Source organism: Electrophorus electricus, chromosome 7 (genome assembly GCF_013358815.1).
Source record: "Electrophorus electricus isolate fEleEle1 chromosome 7, fEleEle1.pri, whole genome shotgun sequence".
In the NCBI taxonomy this organism is placed as follows: domain Eukaryota; kingdom Metazoa; phylum Chordata; class Actinopteri; order Gymnotiformes; family Gymnotidae; genus Electrophorus; species Electrophorus electricus.
The window spans coordinates 7349347-7370264 of NC_049541.1; the positions used below are offsets into that span (position 1 = coordinate 7349347).

The window sequence follows — 20918 nt, forward strand, 5'->3', positions numbered from 1 at the left end:
CTAGGCAGAATTCATTAGGTGGATAACCGCAGGGTCCACTCCTACACCCAACACATCCAGTAATGACTTCTGAGGTTTGGGGGGCACCAGGAATGCAGCGCACTAGAGCTCAAAACCGAGAAGAGAAGAGAGAAATGGGGGGAGATGAGAAAAGAGAGAGAAGGTGGGAGGGAGAAGGAGACACGATATAGGGAAGCAGCGGAAACACCGCAAGGCACTGGAGGTTCAACGCCGGCCCATTTCAGGCTGTTGGTTTAATCGCCTGCCGACAGTGGAAAAGGGAGCTCTGCTTTCAAGCCAATTAGCTCGTCTTTGCTAGACGGTGATGTGTGATGCTACGGCGACCCCTGTCACCTGCCCCTTTAACGAGGTGGGCAGACTGTCAGGGAGTGATTAAGTGGCTAATTGCTGAGGCGGTCAGAGTGTACAGAGCGCAACAGCATTGGCCACAGTGTCTGTGTGAGACCTGCATGAGACCTTACAGTAACAAAATTCCTGTGTGGGTCAGAGCTACCGATATCTCCACGGCTACGCTCATTGTCTAAAGTCACGCACAGCCGAACGCACAGCCGACCAAACTCAGACACTTGAGCAGACACTTGAAGCTAGGTATGATGGCAAACACTATTTAATCCACATGGTACTACCATTTGTGGAAGGATATTTAAGGCTGCTCCATTATTGTTTAATATATGAAAAAGGCTTTAAAGAAATTTATCAACAGAGATGAAACGGAGCGTTAATGTAAAAAATTGTTTTTGCTCTTGCTGTGTTTTTCTCTTGAAGTGGACCCTGAAGTTTTTCGTAAAAAAAAAAAAAAAAGTTCTTCAAGTTTAAAAAAAACCAAAAAAACTAAAATTTAAAAAAAATGTACAAACTTTCTGAGAAACTGGAGGAGTCAGAAAAAGATGATTTTTTCCTCATATGTTGGTGCGGACGTGTCAGTCAGGGCGGTGGTAACGGGGGGCGTTCAGAGGCACTGAGAGAGCCGTCCCTTCCTGGACTGAGCTGCCGTGAATCATGCTGTTTAACAGCAGCCCCGACTGTCTCATAAATTCCACCTCGGTTTGATGGCGGGAGCACTCTTAAAGGCATACTTCATTAATGTTAATGGGCTTTTTTACATGAAGGCCAATTGTGGTTAGGGCAACATGGCCAGCTTCCCAGGCTTGTTATGCCTGTTATCCCCCCACCCCCACCCCCACATGCTAAGATGGATGCTTCTCGATGCCTGATGGGTTTTAAGAGCTGTCAGTCAGCAGCTCACCCAATAGGCCTGCGGTTTAGAGGCTAAGTGGGTTGGACAATGGTGTGATTGACAGCTGGTGAAAGAGGACGATAATGTGGTTTCTGCTCTATATTCAGTGGATTAAAATGACGACAAAAAAAAAATGGACAAATGGTGGCAAAATGAAGTCAAATCTCACAGGAACGTGAAAGAAAGTAATAAAATACTTTACCCTTACATACTATAGCAAAGCCTGTTCTACAAAGGTCGGTTTTTAGCTCCATAACAACAAAAGCTGAACTGTATTGCAACAAGGCTTCAGTGTTTATAACAAATCATGACATGCCATTACAGTTGTAATGAGCTGTTTTTAACCGACAAAATACACAGAATCACAAAATAGTTCATTTGGATGGCATGTTAAAAACAGCTTTTACACTTCGTTGTCTTCACTCTGGTATGTTTACAGGACCACAGGCATCAAGTAATATATTGTTAATCCATTTTCAAACTGTAAACACTGTAATTAGAACCGTTCCTCATGCCGCCAATTACCTTCATAAATAGACATTTTCCTCCAACAGCTACTAGTAGGAGTACCATGCGATAATAAACATATGAACATGCCAACACACACTGTGTCAGACCGGGAGCACTCACACAAATATTCTCCTCTCCCTCCAGCAGCTCATCCTCATAAATCTCACACACACACACACCCACACACACACACACACACACACACACACACCCCAAATATATAAACACAATACACTCAACAGACAGTTGGAAAGTCGAAAGAAAAATGATAAATTGGTAGGTAACAACCTCTGCTTCTCCTTTTATGCTGACGCATAAATATAACAAAAATATGGAACATAGCGGGAGGTTCACACTGATATTAATTTTCTTCCTGATTTCTGCTCCTGGTCTATACATCTCCCTAGTGGTATAACAGAAGAATCTTGGATGTGTATGCCTGAGGATCTGTGTGTGTAGTGGTGTGGGGGGGGGGGGGGGTTGGAGACTGGGAGATATCAGTGAAGACAGTAAGTAGTGCGGCCCTGTCAGCGCGGTACACCGCACATTCGAAACGGTCCATTTAACGGGCGCGTGCTCCCATCCGCCACGGTCATTTGCATACTTCAGCAGGGCCCTGATGGATGAAGATGGATGGGGCTGAATCAGGCTCGCCGAAACAACTCTTATATCAAGGTTAAACTATCCTCGCAGCTCTTAACCTGCACGCCTTTATCTCGCCACTGCCTCACACCCTATCAACTCATCAATAGCTCCTTATCGGGGGGGGGGGTGTTTGGTGTCGGCAATGACGCCCGCCACGGAGCCGAGGGAAAGGAGCGTGCGCGGCTGAGGCGGGCCATCTGGCGTGCCGTTAGGTGACGGCACCGATGCCACTGCAGCACTGACCCGAGATGCCCGCCTGACCTAAACGCGCATGGTTAGAGCTGAAGGTCCCCCTTAATAGGGAACATGTTTAAATCTTTATGTCCAATAAACGGATTTCATGATCTGGACAGTGATTTTCAGGTAGCGCTTTAACAGAGGCCCGCGTTCTTTGTAATCTCCCCAATTTTAGTGCCAGTCTTTCTTTGTACTGGTTGTCTGTGCCGAGTATCAAAGACAAAGGTAAAGGTATATCAAAGGTTTTTTTTGCAGAAAGACAGGCTGCAACTAGAGACTGAACTGGAATCTGGACGCAGTCAGAACTTCAGGCAGCAAAGGCACCAATGGAAATAATGACGTTTTTAATTTGGTCCGATTTTTGCAATCTCTCTACACACTCTACAATTATCAGTATTCCTCCAGGAGCCCTTCAATTTGCTGAACAGGATAATATCAGGGTCTTTTACTCAAACTTAGCTGGAAAGACATGCCGATCACACCTCGAATGTAGTTTTGGCAGCAAATTTAAAGCATTTGCTTTATCCGCTCAGATAAAAACAGCAACGCCTGGACAGACAGTGTACGCACGTCCCCGAAAGGGACATGCTGGGGCTGAGCTCTCAGACCTCCCGCGCTGACGTGGCGGCGGACCACCGCCCGAGAAGCCCGCAGCGACTGCGGTGAAGTGGCAGGAGGTCGCGGTAAACACGGCAGCACGCGCCTTCACAAGGCTCTGCTTCTTTTTTTTTCTGGCGGGCGGCTTGATGTAATATATCACTAAAACAATCCCCTTCCTCCCCAGTCTCACACACACACATGCACGAATGCTCGAGCACACACACACACAAACACACACAAACACACACACGCACACAAACACAGCTGATAGAAGCGAGTCCGACTCCAACCTCCCCCCTGCCAAACGGAAGGCCCAGACACCAGGCAGGCCAAATGCGGTTATGTAGGACACAGCAGAACAACGCTGATTATGCAGAAGGCAAGAAAAAAAAAGAAGAACAACAACAAAAATGGGAAAATGGCACTCATTAATAGAATAGCAATTGGAGTTAACTGTCCATAACTAACAATGCCAAAGGCAAGCTGGCAAACAGACAGGGACAGAAGGAGGAACACCAGAGGACAGACAGCCCAGTGTGTGCGCGTGCGCCTTGCCTGAGCGGAGGCGTACTACATGAGCAAACATGCGATTAGCTAAAGGTTGCGCGTCTGTCTTGCAGCCGGCGGCTTTCGAGGTCAGCTCCGCCAAACGGTGCTTTTTTGTTGGGGGTTTTTCTTTTTTTTTTTGTAAGTCGCAAACTGCCGCCTGCGGAGACAGACAAAATTACAGCGCAGAATATTACCTGTATTGCCTTGTGGAAACTACGCGTTGTAATGACTGACGTATCAGAATGAATGCGATTTTGGTTGGTTCTGTGCAATAAATAAAGCAAAACAACAATAAACAGATAGGCCATGTAATATCCTATCTATGCAATATGCATAAAAATCAATGAATTCTTTGGGAAATGAGCTCCCTTCGCCTCTGCTGGCTGCTCGTCTGGCTCCAGTGAGATCACGGTGAGCAGCTCGCCACACGAAGCCTCGCCTTCCCTGTTTCCCCTCGATTAAGCTTCCCGCATCGCCTGTGGGGGATGGGGGGTGGGAGAGTTACGGCAGGCCTGTGGCTGCGTCCGCCGCTGCCAGGCGCCGGCGTGCTCGTCGACCTCACTGCCCCTCACCCCTCTGGGCTAAGAGCTACCTGCCCTCTTGCTGGCCAAGCTGACGGGGCGTGGTCTGGGCCCCCCTCTTCCTCCTCCTCCTCCTCCTCTCCTCCTCAACCTGTCCCGTCTCGCTCCGCCCCGATTATAGCTCTCCACTCTGATCGCTGTGGCAATGCATGCGTGCATGTCACGCATGCGAGGCGGTGCTCGAGGCTGCTTAAAAGTGTGGAGGATGACGCAAGGGTTTACGCTTGCAAAAGATGCTGTGGGAATAAATAGTATTCAAATGATATTCACATCCAGGAGTGCTGAAATGTTGATAAGGGTTGTCAAACAGCAAATCAGAGTTTTGCTTTTATGTTTTTTATGCAAAGCACTGCCAAGAAGGCTTTAGAGAGGTGGTTTAATTCAGCATTCCCCTCTTTCCCTTCCTCTTTCCTTGCTATCTTTCACACAGTCCCAAACAAAAACACACAAACGCTCATGTGTGTAGCTTAGGAAGGCTTTTGTTTCCCACGCTGATGCTGGTCTCATTACCATACATTTGAATATTCTATGATGGGGGTGGGAACTCCACAGTGCCATGTTTCCTTCATGTAGCAACCCCCCCCCCCTCCCCCACCAGCGAAGCAGCTTCCCCCCTACTGACCGCCGGCTTGGAGTGGTATGATACAGGCCTCTTCACGCCAGCATCATTCCATTCATCTGCATTAGGAACATGTTCTACCTGCTAATGCACTAAGGCTATGGACCAAATCCTCAAACACTGCTCCGCCTACCATTTGGAGAAAGGCATAAAAGACTATGGATTACCTGGCTCAGTGCTACCTGGCCAAGGCATGGGGAACATCTGATCATGCTAAAATATCCAACCTCTTCCCCTGCCACTGGCACACACCCACACACAGCAATACACATTTAATACTGGATTTAATATATTATCATGACACCATTATTCTGAGATATTATAATGGTCTGTATTACATGCAACATGTTAGTCACACACTTTTTGTCTGAGAGGGGACAAACTCCTGTGAATGTTTGTGTGTGTGTGTGTGTGTGTGTGTGTGTGTGTGTGTGTCTCTGTTCACGCACCAGGTGAGAGGCAGAACAAATGTTTCTCAGTGCTGATTCCATCGGACGAGCGAGCGTCGACTGACAGTGCTCCTAAACCGCTGCGATAGACGGCCATTAATCTTGGCCTGCTTTAAGTAGCGCACATTAATTTGTGTCATTTTTTTTTTTACTACGTCAGGCTGGGAGGCCGCCACGTGCCCGCGCAGAGAGCGGCAAGAGACGCGAGAGCGGCGGCTCTTTCTCAATCGCCGCCGCTGCTGCTGCTGTCGTTGAAATCAAAACAGCGGGGGTGCATGGAGTGAGGCCGATCTCAGCCCTGAATTACGCTAAATGAACTCCGGGGGTGTTGGTATGGCAACCACAGCTGAAAGTAGTGCTGTCTTTACATATTTTACACTTAAGCTACGTCTGGAAGTGAATAAATTGAAAATAGGGTTTTAACATGGAGTATTTGGCAGGCTAGACCCTGGAGGTGTGGGGTGGGGTATGTTCCAGCTGTTCTTATGTATATGCATTACAGCATGCCACTGGCTGCTCTGTTTACACAAGGCTCCTCTAAGACAACATTATCTACAAAGCCTTTTACACTAATTCAGTTTCTTTCCCCCCTTTACCCCCCAATTCCCCCCTCTTTTCTTCTGTGGCCCACTAACAGCACCACTCACTAATATCAGACAAAGAAGGGGGAAAAAAAAAACACTCCCGTTTATAATTTCCTCTCTGAAGCGATTTTTAGTCTGATAAGTGAGGCGAGAGTTTTTTTTCCTATAATGGCTCTGAATATGATACGAGTCAGACGACTATGAACAAAGCAACAGTGTGCAGAATGGAAGATATTAGTTCCTGCATCAGATAACCAAATTGGAGAGTGCTCCAAGCTTCCTCTGCATGCAGTTAGATGCACTCGGTTTTCCCAAGAAAATATGGTAGCATAACTCTCACTACCTCATTAGGCGGTATTTAAAAAACAGCAGCTAAACCTGCGATTACCACGGCCGTGATGAACGATGGACTGCCTTTTATATCGTGACTGAAATAATGCAGTGAGAGCTTACAAACCTGGTGATAGTGTTTAGTTGGCCGTGTAAACCGAAGTCTCTCTCTGTGTACTGGATGATTAAAATGCAGTGTTGTGATGCCCTTCGAATAAACAGTCTCCTCTAGATGACCATTTACAATAACACACTGGGGGAAAGAGAGAGATAAAGGAAGAGACAGAGAGAGCAAGGGAGAGAGAGAGAGAGAGAGAGAGAGAGAGGGAGAGAGAGAGAGAGAGAGAGAGAGAGAGAGAGAGAGAGAGAGACACACACACACACAGCAGAAGAGATATGGCCAAAAAACACATGACGAACAAGCCATCCGCTCAATATTTCACCTGTTTTCATTTCATTTTTTATCCAAACACCAGTCGAACCCAATGATGCACTAGCATTCTCTGGGCCCTGGGCCACTGTGAATAAACCATATATCCTGGTTTGTGTTTACTGATATCAATGCCACTATTTTAGACACATTAGATACAGACATGAACATGGACCACAGTACATTAAAGCAAAACCTCTAGGGGCTTTGCTTTGAAAATAAGCATTATATACATTATATGTATTGCAATCTGCAAGTTTCATCAGCAGTAACAAATAAAACACAAGTGTGTCCACTCATGCACATCCTGGGCTAATAACTGCAGCATCATACCGCCACTTAACAAGGGTCACTAAACAAGATTACCTTTCAATAAGAAGAAATATTGGATTTGAATAGACCTTACATTGCGACCCGCACAACCGGACTTTTATTAACCTGCGAGTTTGAGAACTGGTTTTATGCCCTGTACTGACGACCAGCGAGCAGGACAAACCGACCTCGCCACACACCCGCTCAGCTCCTGGCGCGGGCCGCCCTGTTATCAGTGCTAATTACAGCCTCCCACCTCCGTTATGCATTTCTGTAATTAGGCTCTTAAAACATGATTAACATGTCTCAATTACGCCAGTCATCATTTGCATAATTTATGAGGCGCTCTAATTGCGAGCGGGCGAGCGAGCTTCGACTCGAAGCTGAGCCGGTCGGAGGAAGGCGCGCCGAGGCGCGTCCGCTTCACCGGGCGGGGGGCCGAGCGGGGATTAGCGAGCAGCTCCCGAATCGAACGGCGGAGAAGGAGAGGGGCGCAGCGCCTACCGGCAGCGAGCTCCGCTCTCCGATGCGATGTACCCTTTCTTCTCGCTCCCTGACAAAACGACAGACGCCACGTTAACACGCGAGTGAAGAGCTTTGTTGCTTGGACCCTTGGATTAACGTTTATTCGCGCCTCTGAATATCTGAATGGAAACAAATAAGAAAGGCTGTTTATTTCAAATAAGTATCAAGTTGCGCATATACTGTATGTGTTGTCCTGTTTCGCACTGACGTCATAGCTAGATGGCCAGATGTTTGGAGTAACGACGTGAATGATGGAAGAGTTGGTCTGTCCAAGCTAGCTAAAGATTGTGAATCACTAAACTTGACACGTGGGTGGAACAGATACAAGGTTCTGTCACTCACTTGACAAGAAATACAAGCAAGGACGTGGTTACACGGTTTCCGCGTAGTGTACTCAGGAAAAACGTGAAGCTGGCGCTTGTTAGGGTAAGTGAGTAGCCTTAGCTTCTTGTTGACGGCTGGCATTTACTGTGAGCTTATCTTTAAGTAGGCACTATACTGCCAACTGACATCCTGATGCAAAATTGGTGGCCGGAAAAAAAAAAGTATTAAAAAACAAGTTTAAAAAACGCTAGCAAGAACCACTTCGTGATAGGCATGTCTATGAGTCATAGCAAACACACATTATTTCACATTTCCACTTTCGTTTTGTGGCGAGATCGCCAGGCCTAGACAATTCTTATTAGTTAATATACAGTCTATCCTTTTGCATGCATAAACGTTCATATACATGTCTATATAGGCCTAAACACGCAATTCCAATTAGCTCTCTCGCTTTCTTTCTCTCTCTCTCTCTCTCTCTCTCTCTCTCTCTCTCTCTCACTCACTCACACCTTCCTTTGCATCAGTACACGTCAGCTAGGCATTTGTGTGAAAATATTGATCGGTTCTTTTCACGGGTGTCTTAGAGTTTGCCTGTCAATATTATTTGCACAAAGTCATCTGTAGCTATTAGTCAGATGTTACCTGCCACACACAATGTTCACATAACACCTTTTTGAAAGTTTTCTGAAGACAGTAATGAATACATATTAATTGCTAATAGCATTATTAGTATTGGTAATACTATTTTTCTTATAATACAATAACTAGGCCGAATAATTAGACAGCTGCCCGTTCTCCTTGAGTGTGGTATACATATAGCTGGTTCGTTTGTGTGAGTAAACATTATCAAATTTGGTATATGATATGTAAACTAGTAATGGATTCCAAGCGTACATAATTTTTTTTTATTAAAAACAACAACTTAGCATGAACCCAGCAACACACGAGAGAGGTTTCTAAATATTGTGGGATATGGAGCCAGAAACCTCAAATACTTTTAATTTAAATCATTTTACAACAGATGATCAAAAACAAAAGGTTCTTTTAAAAAAAAAAACCTTAAGCACTATAGCTAAACTGCATATAATGTGTTACTTTCTTTTGTTGTAAGAAAGGGAGAACAGGCAGAAATTCGATACCCACACAAACACAGACATTAATGTGTGCCTTGTTATACCCAGACTCTGTATATGCCAGCCTAACCATCTGGAACAGTTCCATGGACCCACACACACACACACACACACACACACACACACACACACACACACACACACACACACACGCACACAGACTCATAATATGCCCATGCATGTTCCCGTAAGCACAGACCACATCCAAATACACAGCCCCTCTGTCAAAATAATCGAAACAAGCCTTAGCACTCATGTACCCCCCCCCCCCATCCTTCCCCATCCATTGCCCCCCAGCGTCCACTGCAGCCCATTCTGAGTGGGTTCGCGCGTGTGTTCGGTGGCCTGCGTCGTGTTCATTCAGCCGGGTGGCGTGTGAAAATACATGACGGGGTCAGGGGTTCAGGAGCGCTGCGTGACGAGGGGGCCATGTCGACGCATCACCCCCATGGCAGGGGGCGGAGTCCCAGCTGGCCTGGGGAAAGATGCCATTCACCGATTGGTTAAAACATGAGATGGCTGGCCAAATTTATATAAAAAGGCCCGAGGACTTAGTGGGGCTGCCAGCCCGGCGACCTCCACAGGCTGTTATGAAGGCCAAGGCAGTCTCATTGAAACTCGACCGGCTATGGATTTTTAATAACCAGGCCCTCTACACGGCAGTGACAATGTAAAACTGCCCGAAACAGGCTGGCTCTTGATTGGTCAAAAAGAGGAGGGAGAGAGAGGGGAAGAAATATTAAAAATAACCTGACAAAACCAGAAAACTGGTGGCTGTTCTTGTTTAGGCAAGCTGCACTCAGCACATTTTGCAGCAAATGTCATGGTGGAGGTTTGAGCCATTTTCTTGGTCGGCAGTGCAGGCGGATTTTTAGTAGCGTCTGTCTGCGCACTGTGAAATTACAGCCCTGCATTAAGCGGAGAGGGAACTGAGCCCCCCCCCCCCCAGCTAATTCTGAAACATACGGCATACAGCTTGTCGTTGGCAAGGAACCTTCCGTATTCTAAAGCAGAGTAGACCTACACACATCCTGTACAAACTGCTTGTTAAAAAAAACCAAAAACACAAACCTACCGTGTCACTCATAAAACTCCCGTCAGGAATACAGCAGGACTCAATGGGACGCGGCTCTTAAATCTGTTGGTGGGCACACCGTCGCCTTATTACTCCGCTTTGTGTCTATTTCGGGAGTTGCCTTTCTCCACTGACAGCTGGGCAACTGTCTAAACCTAACTGAATCGCCGTTAAAGAAAACGGTCCAACAGAGAAAAAAAACATGAGAGCGCGTGATGATAAGCACGTTTGCAATTCTTGGGTCAAGGGTGAAGACTTCCAATCGCTAAGATGCTAAAAGCCTGCTCTTAAGCACAAAATGCCATAAACAAAACAATCTAGACTATGCAGATACATTTGACACTAAAGAGGCTTCCTTCTTCCTGTCTGTAGTGGAATAATTTTAGTAACCCCCAGGCAAACTGTATGGCCAAATCAAATGGTTTGAAAAAGATGCCAGACCTTCATTTTCCATCCACAGATTTCCACAGCACCCTACTTTTCTTCATACAGTATAAACAGAAAAGAGGACACCCATAAATTTTAGTATCACCGGTCCTCGGAGTAGTCAGGTCCATATGACAATATTTTTATACAGACACAAATCAAATGAAGGTAGTGTTCATGTTTGATGATCAGATGCACCTAATGAAGCCTAGAGAGACTAAGACAAGTGTAGTGCCATGACTGAGGTGTCCCAGGATTAACACGAACGCCAGAACCTCTGTTTGAGGGCGTGTTCTCCTTGTGTGCATGGGGAGGAGGCGTTAACCCTGATGCACACTGAAGTCTGAAATACAGACGTAAAACAGATGTAATACAGATGGAAAACAGAGCACCATGGCAACAACAAACAAACAATCAAAAAGTCTCTTGCACGGAGCTCGGAGCAGAAGATCACGTCCGGTGTAAGCAGTGTGGCCTACACAGCCAATCACTTTTGGGGCGAGAGCGTTCAGAATGCAGCGAGCTTTCACACGGCTCGCTCTCTCAGTCCAAGAGCCCCGCAGGTTACTGGTTGCCAGGAAGTGTGGGAAGGGAGGCAAGAGCGAAGGGAGGAAAGAAGAAGAAGAAGAAGAAGAAGAAGAGGGGGAAAAAAAGCCAGGAAGAGGTCCAAGTCACTTTGTTCTTCATCTTGGAAACGAACTCTGAGTGAACCCAGAGAGACGCCAGGCAGTTCAAAAGAGACAGGCATAATTCTTGCACTCTTCTGTGGACCTTGCTAAACAAGAGGACAGAGGGGGGAAAAGTTAGGTGGAGAGAACCCCCCCTCAGGGGCCCCCCTCCTCACACCCAACCTGACAAGCCATATGAGCCTTCTTCACTGGGTCAGAATTGTGCCGGGTTGGCAGGTTTGTTTTTGTTTGTTTTTTTTTTGGGGGGGGGGTTGATTTGTTGTTTGTTCCCACTTGATTTGCTGGGGGGGCTCACATTGCTGGGGTCTTTTGGTGAAAAAAGTGCCTCTCGGACACAAACAAGGTAAAGCAGGCCCCCGTGGCTGAAGAAATGTGCTGTGGCATTGATACTGAGCGCTGCGTCTGGAAGGCCTCATGGTTGTTGTCAAAGCAGCTCTAAGTGAAGTTCCAACCGTACTACAAACTACTTCATGAACACTGCATTGAGATCAGGATATACAGTGAAGGAGCCACGATCCAGTGTAAGCTACAGAGCAAAAAATGGGGATGATCTTTCATGGCTACACATTTTACAGCAGTGTAACTCCTTTTGCTCTTTTCCAGTGTAGTCAGTCAATAGCTAATTTGGCTGGTATTTTAGCTGACAGGCAGCAGTACTGTAAACCTGGCCAGGCCAGCAAATCCTCCTCCACGTGTGTGAAGTATGTGACATCATTGATTCAACCTGCTGCTCACCCAGTGCTGCTGAGCACCTTAACACTCCTCGAGTACAATGCCAGTTGGTCAATCATGGTTGGTCAGCACTAGGTATGCGATGTACATGGCACGGCTGGGAGTAACACTAGAATACCGGCAAAGGGCTTTCGTTTCTGGCCCACTAAGCAGTGCTTTGCCAAGTACATCACTCACAGACTTTTCATAACTGAACTGATCAAAGATTTATACATTTCATCCAAAGTGCTGGAGAAAACCAAATACAAATTCTAAACTATTGCCAAAAGCCTAGAGGAAAAAATGAACAATTATTACAGATCAAGTATATATTCTGACATGTACATGTCGCCATGTACACAACCACCAATCACACAAAACACAACCAAATCAAAGCTCCCTAAAGCAATATCATAGTGATATATCATATCATATCACAGCCATAATGTTTATCAGAGAATTTCCACAAACATAGTAAAGTGTATTAAAAATAAATTATGCAACAGTGCCACATGATGCCAGTCAACCTTTGGGCAAATGTGAAGAGGTCATTTAATAAATTGTTATTACAAAATGCAGTATTGCTCTTTAACAATTTTTAAAATCATGATTCTCATTCAGTAATACTTTGCCTCTGGTATTCAAAGATTCATATTTTAATATGGTTACTTACAGGTGAACTCTATAGAGTTCTCTATATTTCTCTATAGAGAAATTAAATTAGAATGCCACTGTCTGGGCTCACTAAATGTCTGCAGTGTACAAAGACAAAAGGACTCACCTGTTTTTTCTTTAATTTCACACAAAACATTGAAAAGAGCGGGTTTCATCCTGTGACAATTCAGTGCGTGTTTCCTGCAGAAAAACAAAATGTAAATATCAGATCTTTAGTAAATGTGGCCTGTCAAATCTGCGAAAAAAGAACTTATATTTAAAAAGGATCCACTATGTGTGATCTGATGCTGATGTGTGATAGAGAATATCACAAACCTGTCAATTAAATACAATTCAATTATACAGAATAAAAATAAATCGAATGGCAGAATTTCGATAGTTTTGGTCAGCTGTTGATGCCTGAAGAAAGAATGAAAACAATGACAGGACAAACAGTAAGCAACAGCTAGAACTGACCATCACCGTTTAGACATATAGCGCAATATTTTCCCCTCTTAGTGTTTAGTAGATATCTATCTATAAGTAATAACATTGTTTCAATGATATCTACAGAAACCTAAACACAGAGAAGCACTTGTCACACAACCCTGTTTAGCCTATTAATTGTTCGTCATTTTTTCACTTCATTTTATTTTAAGCTTTTTTAAATTATGAGACTCAGACGACATTTGTTTATCCAAAGCTATTATAGCTAGCTAACGCATGAATGAAATATTTGATATAGGTATGCATTTACGTATACGATTTATATCAAGATCAAATGGTTATTCTAAACCACTGCAGTTTGCGACAGTCATATTAATATTTTTCGAAATGCTATTAGTAGTAGAACATGCTGGACATTATCTCGATCATACTTTAATCATAGCCATGTTCAGTGTTATCCCTAAGTAATTACATTGCATGACAATATGAAAATGTGAATTTACTGCTTTCCTATATTCAGATCCTGAATTTATTTAGATTATTTGAGGGTGTATTTATTGATTTGACTGCTGTGAGTGCTGGGAGAAAAGGTAAGGAATTATATTTAGAAGGCAAGTGAATCTATCCGCAACATGTAGGCTATGTCTACGGCATCATCAACGTCTTCTCACTCGTAACCAGCAAGATGCAGAACAATTGGAAATCGAAAGCGTGCATGTCTATATGAAGAGTGTTGACTTGAAGTGAAACCTTTTTTCATACAGTATGGAAAATACGTTACAATCCTCCGTTGTTCTGGCTGTTGCAAAAAAAAAAAAAAGAGTTGCAATGGACTTAGTAAAACACGAGGGCAGTCTGAAGTTTGCGATATTGTGAGGCGACTCGTTATCTTCGGTGTAGTTGCGCTCCGAGTGGGTGTAATTGAACGTTTTAACCAGCTGATTGTTTTACATTAATCGTCGGTGCGCGGAGTATTGAAAACGACGAACACCGTTCGAAAACCCAGTTAGTTTACCTGGCCTGTGCTTCGTCCAGACTTTGGTCCGTTATGGTCATTATTTGCTGTAATATGTCTCCAATGTCCTGTTTTCTTCCCTCACCGTCCGTCCCACCCGTGCCATCCTGCATATGCTGCGCCAGGCCGGGGTGTCCGGCCATGCCTACTCCGTGAGAGTGCATCAACCGGGGTTGTTCGTCCATCCTTGGCGTTGTTTCCAACCTCGGTGCAACAAACTCACACTTTTTCCTTCTCAGTGAAAGAACTGATATCTCGGGAAATTCCTACAGATTCTCCCGAACTCTCCCCGTCACTCCCCTTCTTTTTCAATCCCCACTGCTCGCTTACGACATGGAGAGAAGGAGAAAAGGCAAACCTCGTCGTTGGTTCCCTCACAGCTGGTTTGGGTGAAATCTGATCTGAACAGCCGCTTTAGGCGCAAGCCACTCCTGCTCTGAGCAGGAGAACAGAAACAACTTTAAATAGGGGTGCTAATCCTGCGCAATAGCAGCACTCGCCGCGATGGCGAAGGATAACTCCTCGTTTCTTCGACAGCTTTACGACCGATACGGGTTTAAGACAAGGAAGACGTGCTTTTGACGCGCTAAAAGTGAAGAGCGAACTGCTTTTGTTTCGCATAGGTTTCTGAACTGACACATTACATGAGCTTGCAACGCAGCCTCCGCCCACGACACATGATTGGACAAAGACGGCGTTTGGTCCCACCCCGACTCTTCAACACACGTCAATCATATTCCATAGTAGGTGGGTCGCAGTAATCAGCTTTAAGATGCGGCGTTAGCGCTGGGACTGGACAGGGTGGCAACACCATGATGGATAGGGGTTGAAGATGAAATAAATAATCGTGCTTTACGCAACTGATCCGCTCCGCTGTCCTACTCCACATCGAAACGGACAGGCCCTCCATATTCTGTCAAGCTATCAATGAATTATTTCATTTCAATTTTATTCTTCTGGATTTTTTGCAAGTGGTAATCATTAGATAGCGTGTCAATTCCCAGTAAGTGAGATCGAGTGACAAAATTGGTGGGACGATATTATTACTATTGTGTAATGTATCCCCCTTTTGAAGGGCAATTAGACATCCTACAATATGCATAGTGCATATCCTGCAATCCTGTAATTCAAGCAACATCATTAAATAAGATTAAATAAGTAATGGCTATATATACTATTCTGTTTTATTTATTTATTTATTTTTGCCTGCTCTTTGTAATTCAGCAGATTTATCAGACAGGCAGTTTGCATAGCTGTGCCAAGCCAGTTAATGGCGTTAAAGCCTGTGGCTTTTAATATGGAACCACATTCATTCCTGAAATGTCCCACACTAGCTGCAGGTGCTGGAGAATGGACCAGTAAAGATTAAAAATCCCGTCCTCATGCTTGAACATCTGTTACTGAAATGGATATTCGGAGAGTATGAAACTATAAATTCTGAGAGTCTGGGTCCTCTGAACATTTATATGAGGCTTCATCATTATGATATGAGGTGTGTTACCTTCCATTATTTCTTATAAGATAAATTATACCACTTTGTCCAGACCTTCCCAGGAGGTCTTGTGTGCATGTGTGTGTGTGTGTTACTATGTACTACATATGTTTGTAGGGTTCAATAATTATTAAGTAATATTTAATATGGCATAATGTTTTAAAGTAGGCTATAAAATATATTTTATTGTGAATATATCTACTATCTAATGATAGTACTGTACCCAGCATTGACTATATAATTGAGCTTCAGCTAAGATCTTTATCATTCATTTAATGACCACGATCACATTTTATAAGTTATTTTTAAAATATCTGTCCCCACAGATCATATTGATATTTTTGAGTGTACAGGCTGACCTTAAATGCATAGTATTCAAATATAATGAATGTGGACATGGTTATTAAAATACAAATTGCATATGTAACAAGATGGGAAAAAAAATGTCAGATTGTATTATCAAGTATATTATGTATTCAATCTTATGTTGAGCCTTAAAGAGGTAAGGAAGGGGGCAGAATAGTTTTTTTGGGGGAAAAAAATGAAACAGCTGTAAAATTCAACAGATCTGACATAAAATAATGGCAACATCTTTTTAAGTCTGCACAACTGTTACCACTTTAACACACTCTCATTTTTAACAGTGAGGCTGTGTCACATTACTACAGAAACTGGGGTTTCAGAATGAATGGCACAAGGCAGAAACACCATCCTGTTCGGGAAAAAGTTACTGTCACAGCCAGGGTTAGATTGTTTAGAAATCTCATTAGGATTAACAACAAGGGCAGAACTGGTAAGTCGCATGGAAATGGTCCAGTGGTGTAGTATTCAAAGACCACTGGGGTGGAACAGACATATATGTGTGCTAGTTTTGCTCTGTAAGACCATTTAGACTGTGCCCTATCAATAACAGAGACTCCACCGCAATGGCCACAAGTGCCAAGAGATGGAATCCATCTGTGCCCTTTTTGTAATCAGAACAAAGAACCAAGGGTGCAGCATATTTGTGTGCAAACCTATTAATATTAAGCGCTTGTATTTTTCAGGCTTAACTTCTATATGAGAGAATTGCTTTAGAGGAAAGCCATACGTGAAGTCAAAAACGCTTTGTACCAGCTACAGTTGAATTGAGTCCCGCTTTAAAAATTGATGCAGCATCAAGTCTGATGCCCAATCGGCGTTCCTGAGGTGCGTCCTTTGATAACGACCCACTTCCAGACATCCCAGGCATTCTTTTGCGGGAGGCTGAAAATGAGGAGTGTGGACTTTGAGTAGGGCGGATTTTCTTCATGATCAGCATTTCTCGTTTCCCAATGGCATGAGGAGCTCATTGTGCTGCCACAGAACACTACCCCTAGTTCAGGCGTTTCACTCACGATTGTGCTAGCTCATCTAAATCCTTCTCTCTAACAACATGTGATCTGCATACTCATACTCCTATCGAGCACATTTTTCCATGAGCTGAGGCACTGGGGAGCGGACAATCACCTCACGCTCACACCCTGCCTCTTTTCTTCTCCTCTCTTTCTCTTCCCCTCTGTCTGTCCATCTGTCTGTCTCTCTGTCTGTCCATCTGTCTGTCTCTCTGTCTGTCCATCTGTCTGTCTCTCTATCTGACCATCGGTCTGTCTCTCTCGCTCACTCTTCCCTCTATCCCTTATTTGTCCATATTTCTGATTCAGAAGATCTAGTCCACCACAAATAATTAATTAAAAAGGAATATCTGGTTTGGTCTTTTAAATCTATTTTCTTTTGGTACTCTTCCCACACCTTAAAAAAAAAAACAGAGATACATCATCAGTCCAGATAGCTACACCATCATCTGGAGCAACAAGAAGAATGAAAACTTTAGGTTATGTGCAGAAACAAACCAGTTGCAACCAAGATCTATAAGAATCTCAGTCACGGCTACAGTTATTTTTAATCGCCCTCGCTGAACCATTTAGCATTACCTTTACTGCAACAGTCAGGGATCAAGCCCCTTACATCATCTATTGATTAGTAGTGAGCAGAGAGAAACAGCAATACAGGGCATTCACTGGATGGCTGAACAGTCCAAGGGCTTCTCTCTGCAAGAGGCCCTGATGAAATATTCAGCTGGCTGGGGCTTGGTTTCTCCCAAGCATGGGAATAAGAAGCAGGCAGTAGCGGGAAGGCCCGGTCCAGCTCGGTCCAGCTCTGGAAGGCACCAAGGCCGCACCTAAGCAGCGTATTCATGTGGAGATGGAGGGATTAAAGTTTAATCGAGCCACAAATGGGTTATGGGACAGCGTTTGACTCAGCACTTTCAGCGTTTCTTTGATGACCCCCGTGGCTTTGCAGGGAGAGTGGAGCTTTCTTTGCTGGCTATTCATTATGTAGGAAGGGATGTGTGTGTGTGTGTGTGTGTGTGTTATGGTGGTGCTCTCATTTTCTAGTGCAAAAACATGTAATGGAACTTGACCAGCCTGCACACACGTGACACATATACGGGGGTGCCTGCACTTGACTGCTTTTCGAGAGAGTGACGGACATCTAACTGTATTAGTTCCGCTTAAACCAGGGCCAGTTTTAGTTGGTGCTGGCAAGATTTCTGAAAATCTGCCCTGTAGCCCTGTGAGGTGGTCAGTCCCCCTCTGTGCTCGTGAGGACATGAGTCTCTCCTCCCCTGACAGGGGTTGGGGGGGGAGGGATGAGGTGTACCCGTCAGGGAGCATTCTCATTTACGGCTGTGGGAAGATGCCTGGAAGCAGAGAGAGAAAGAGCAAGGGGAGTATGGAGGGAGAGAGAGAATGTCAAGGGGATGCGACTAGAAGGCCACTCAGCATCAGCCTTGGACACCCCCCCTCACACACACGGAAAAGGCCACTTAGAGCAGGAGCAGCCGTGGTATCTGCTGACCTGGCACTCCAGTGTACCCAGAGCAGAGAGAAGAAAGGAAGGGAAAAAGAAAGGAAGGGAAAAAGAAAAAGGAAGAGAAAAAGAAAGGAAGGGAAAGAGAAATGCAAACACAAATATAGTAGGTGGAAATACAGCCTAGTAGGTGATGTAAACAACACACACACACACACACACACACACACACACATATATATATATACTCACCGTTCACTAGCCACTGTATTAGGTACCCCTCACTATTACTTGGTTTACCCCAGTTTTCATTCAGACCCCATTATGCCTTAATTCTTCATGGCATATATTCAACAAGGTACTGCAAACATTCCTCAGAGAGGTTATAATGGTTACCAACAATTCTCAGGTAGGCTGTGGCGTTTAAACGATGCTCAATTGGTATTGAGAGGCCCGGAGTGTGCCAGAAATATATCCCGCACACCATTACACCACCGCCACCAGCCTGATCTACAGGGCAGGATGGATCCATGCTTTCATGTTGTTTAGGCCAAATTCTGCCCATACCATTTGAATGTCGCAGCAGAAATTGAGACTCATCAGACAAGGTAATGTTTTTCCAATATTCTATTGTCTAACTTTGGTGAGCCAGTATAAATTGTAGCCTCAGTTGCCTGTTCGTAGCTGGATTTGCTGCTGGTGTGGTCTTCTGCTGCTGTAGCCCATCTGCTTCAAGGTCTGAAGTGTTGTGATGCCCTTCTGCATATCTCAGATGTAATGAGGAGTTATTTGAGTTACTGTTGCCTTTCTATCAGCTTGAACCAGTCTGGCTATTCTCCTCTGAACTCTGGTATCAACAAGCCATGTTTTTTCACCCAGAAAAGTGCGGCTCACTGGATATTTTCTGTTTTTAGACCATTCTCTGTAAATCCTAGGGATGGTTGTGTGTGAAAATCCCAGTAGATCAGCAGTTTCTGGAATACTCAGACGAGCCTGTCTAGCACCAACAACCATGCCATGGTCAAAGTCACTTAAACCACCTTTCTTCCCCCATTCTTATGCTCAGAACTTCAGCAGATTGTCTTGACCATGTCTACACATATACATGTATAAGAAAGTCTGATGCAGCTACACTGATGGACATCAGCTCAGTAAATGCCACTGTGTTGAATTAAGTGTTGCATTAACTCGTACAGCATTCACACAAATGCTGCAGATTTTGACTGGAGTGAATGACAGAAAAAATGCAATAAATTCCAGATTTTCCGGAGTCGTGAGCTCTCCACCGCATGTTTCCATTCTAATTTGCATTAATAAAGAGGCTGTTCCTCGTCACAGTGCATTTTCTTTCTAACCACCTTCCATTTTCTTTCCTGCTTCTCCAAAATCCTGTGTGACTCCTCATGGGAGTGCTATGGGAAAATCCAACTGCCAGCGATGACAGGACAAATGAATCGGTGTGTCAGGCGTGTGCGTCTTCCGCTCGGACAGACAGGGAAGAAGTGTCCCTCCATCGACTGGCAGGCTTCAGATTTGAATTAATAAATGTGAATAACACACACACACACACACACACACACACACACACACACACACACACACCGCATCCTGGCCCTCCCTCGCCCATGTCTTAATGAGAGGCAGCGTATCCACACAACTGTCACTGCGGGGGAAGTGGACACTGCAGACAGCTTGCCCTAATTCCACCTGGCCATCAGCTGCTGCTAGTCACTGTGTGTGTGTGTGTGTGTGTGTGTGTGTGTGTGTGTGTGAGAATATGAGTGTGTACATATGTGTGTGTGTGTGTGTGTGTGTGTGTGTGTGTGTATGTGTGTGTGTGTGTGTGTGTGTGTGTGTGTGTGCGTGTGTGTGTATGTGTGTGTGTGTGTGTGTGTGTGTGTGTGTGTGTATGTGTGTGTGTGTGTGTGTGTGTGTGTGTGTGTGTGTGAGAATATGAGTGTGTACATATGTGTGTGTGTGTGTGTGTGTGTATGTGTGTGTGTGTGTGTGTGTGTGTGTGTGTGTGCGTGTGTGTGTATGTGTGTGTGTGTGTGTGTGTGTGTGTGTGTGTGTGTATGTGTGTGTGTGTGTGTGTGTGTGTGTGTGTGTGTGTGTGTGTGTGTGTGCACGCACGCACATGTACCATCATCCGTTTGCAGGATTTTCCAGGTTCATTCTCCTGTCTGAAGCCTGAGGGCTGTATGGCACGGGTGTCACATAGCTGTCATGACAGCTGGCTCTTCGGACGTGAAATCAGCGCTTACCTGGCTGATATTCATTCGCAAGGTGTAAATTTGGGGAGAAATGATTGGCGGAATGTGAAAACAGCACCGCATTATCTGACAGTGTGTTTCTTCATTTTAAAAAACATAAACAAGACTGATTATTATCTTCAAAAATCTGGCACCAGATTTAAAGAAAAGCTTATAAACCAGTGTCACTGCTATTCATGCGATCGCTTCTAAATATAATTCACAAGTTCTAAAACTTT

The 20918-nt window shown here is 44.6% G+C and overlaps 1 protein-coding gene across 6 annotated transcripts in view; it reads right to left on the minus strand.

Moving 5' to 3' along the window:
• pbx1a (pre-B-cell leukemia homeobox 1a) overlaps nucleotides 1-14736 on the minus strand; it is a 49821-nt gene extending 35085 nt beyond the window's left edge. For all 6 annotated transcript variants that reach the window (XM_035528498.1, XM_027031399.2, XM_035528497.1 and 3 more), the window contains exons 1-2: nucleotides 14104-14736; nucleotides 12769-12842 (exon numbers count right to left, since the gene is read on the minus strand). In XM_035528498.1, the coding sequence (XP_035384391.1) occupies nucleotides 12769-12842; nucleotides 14104-14288 (259 nt within the window). In that variant the 5' untranslated portion in view covers nucleotides 14289-14736. The remainder of the gene's footprint in view (nucleotides 1-12768; nucleotides 12843-14103) is intronic.
• Nucleotides 14737-20918: the final 6182 nt, after the last annotated feature.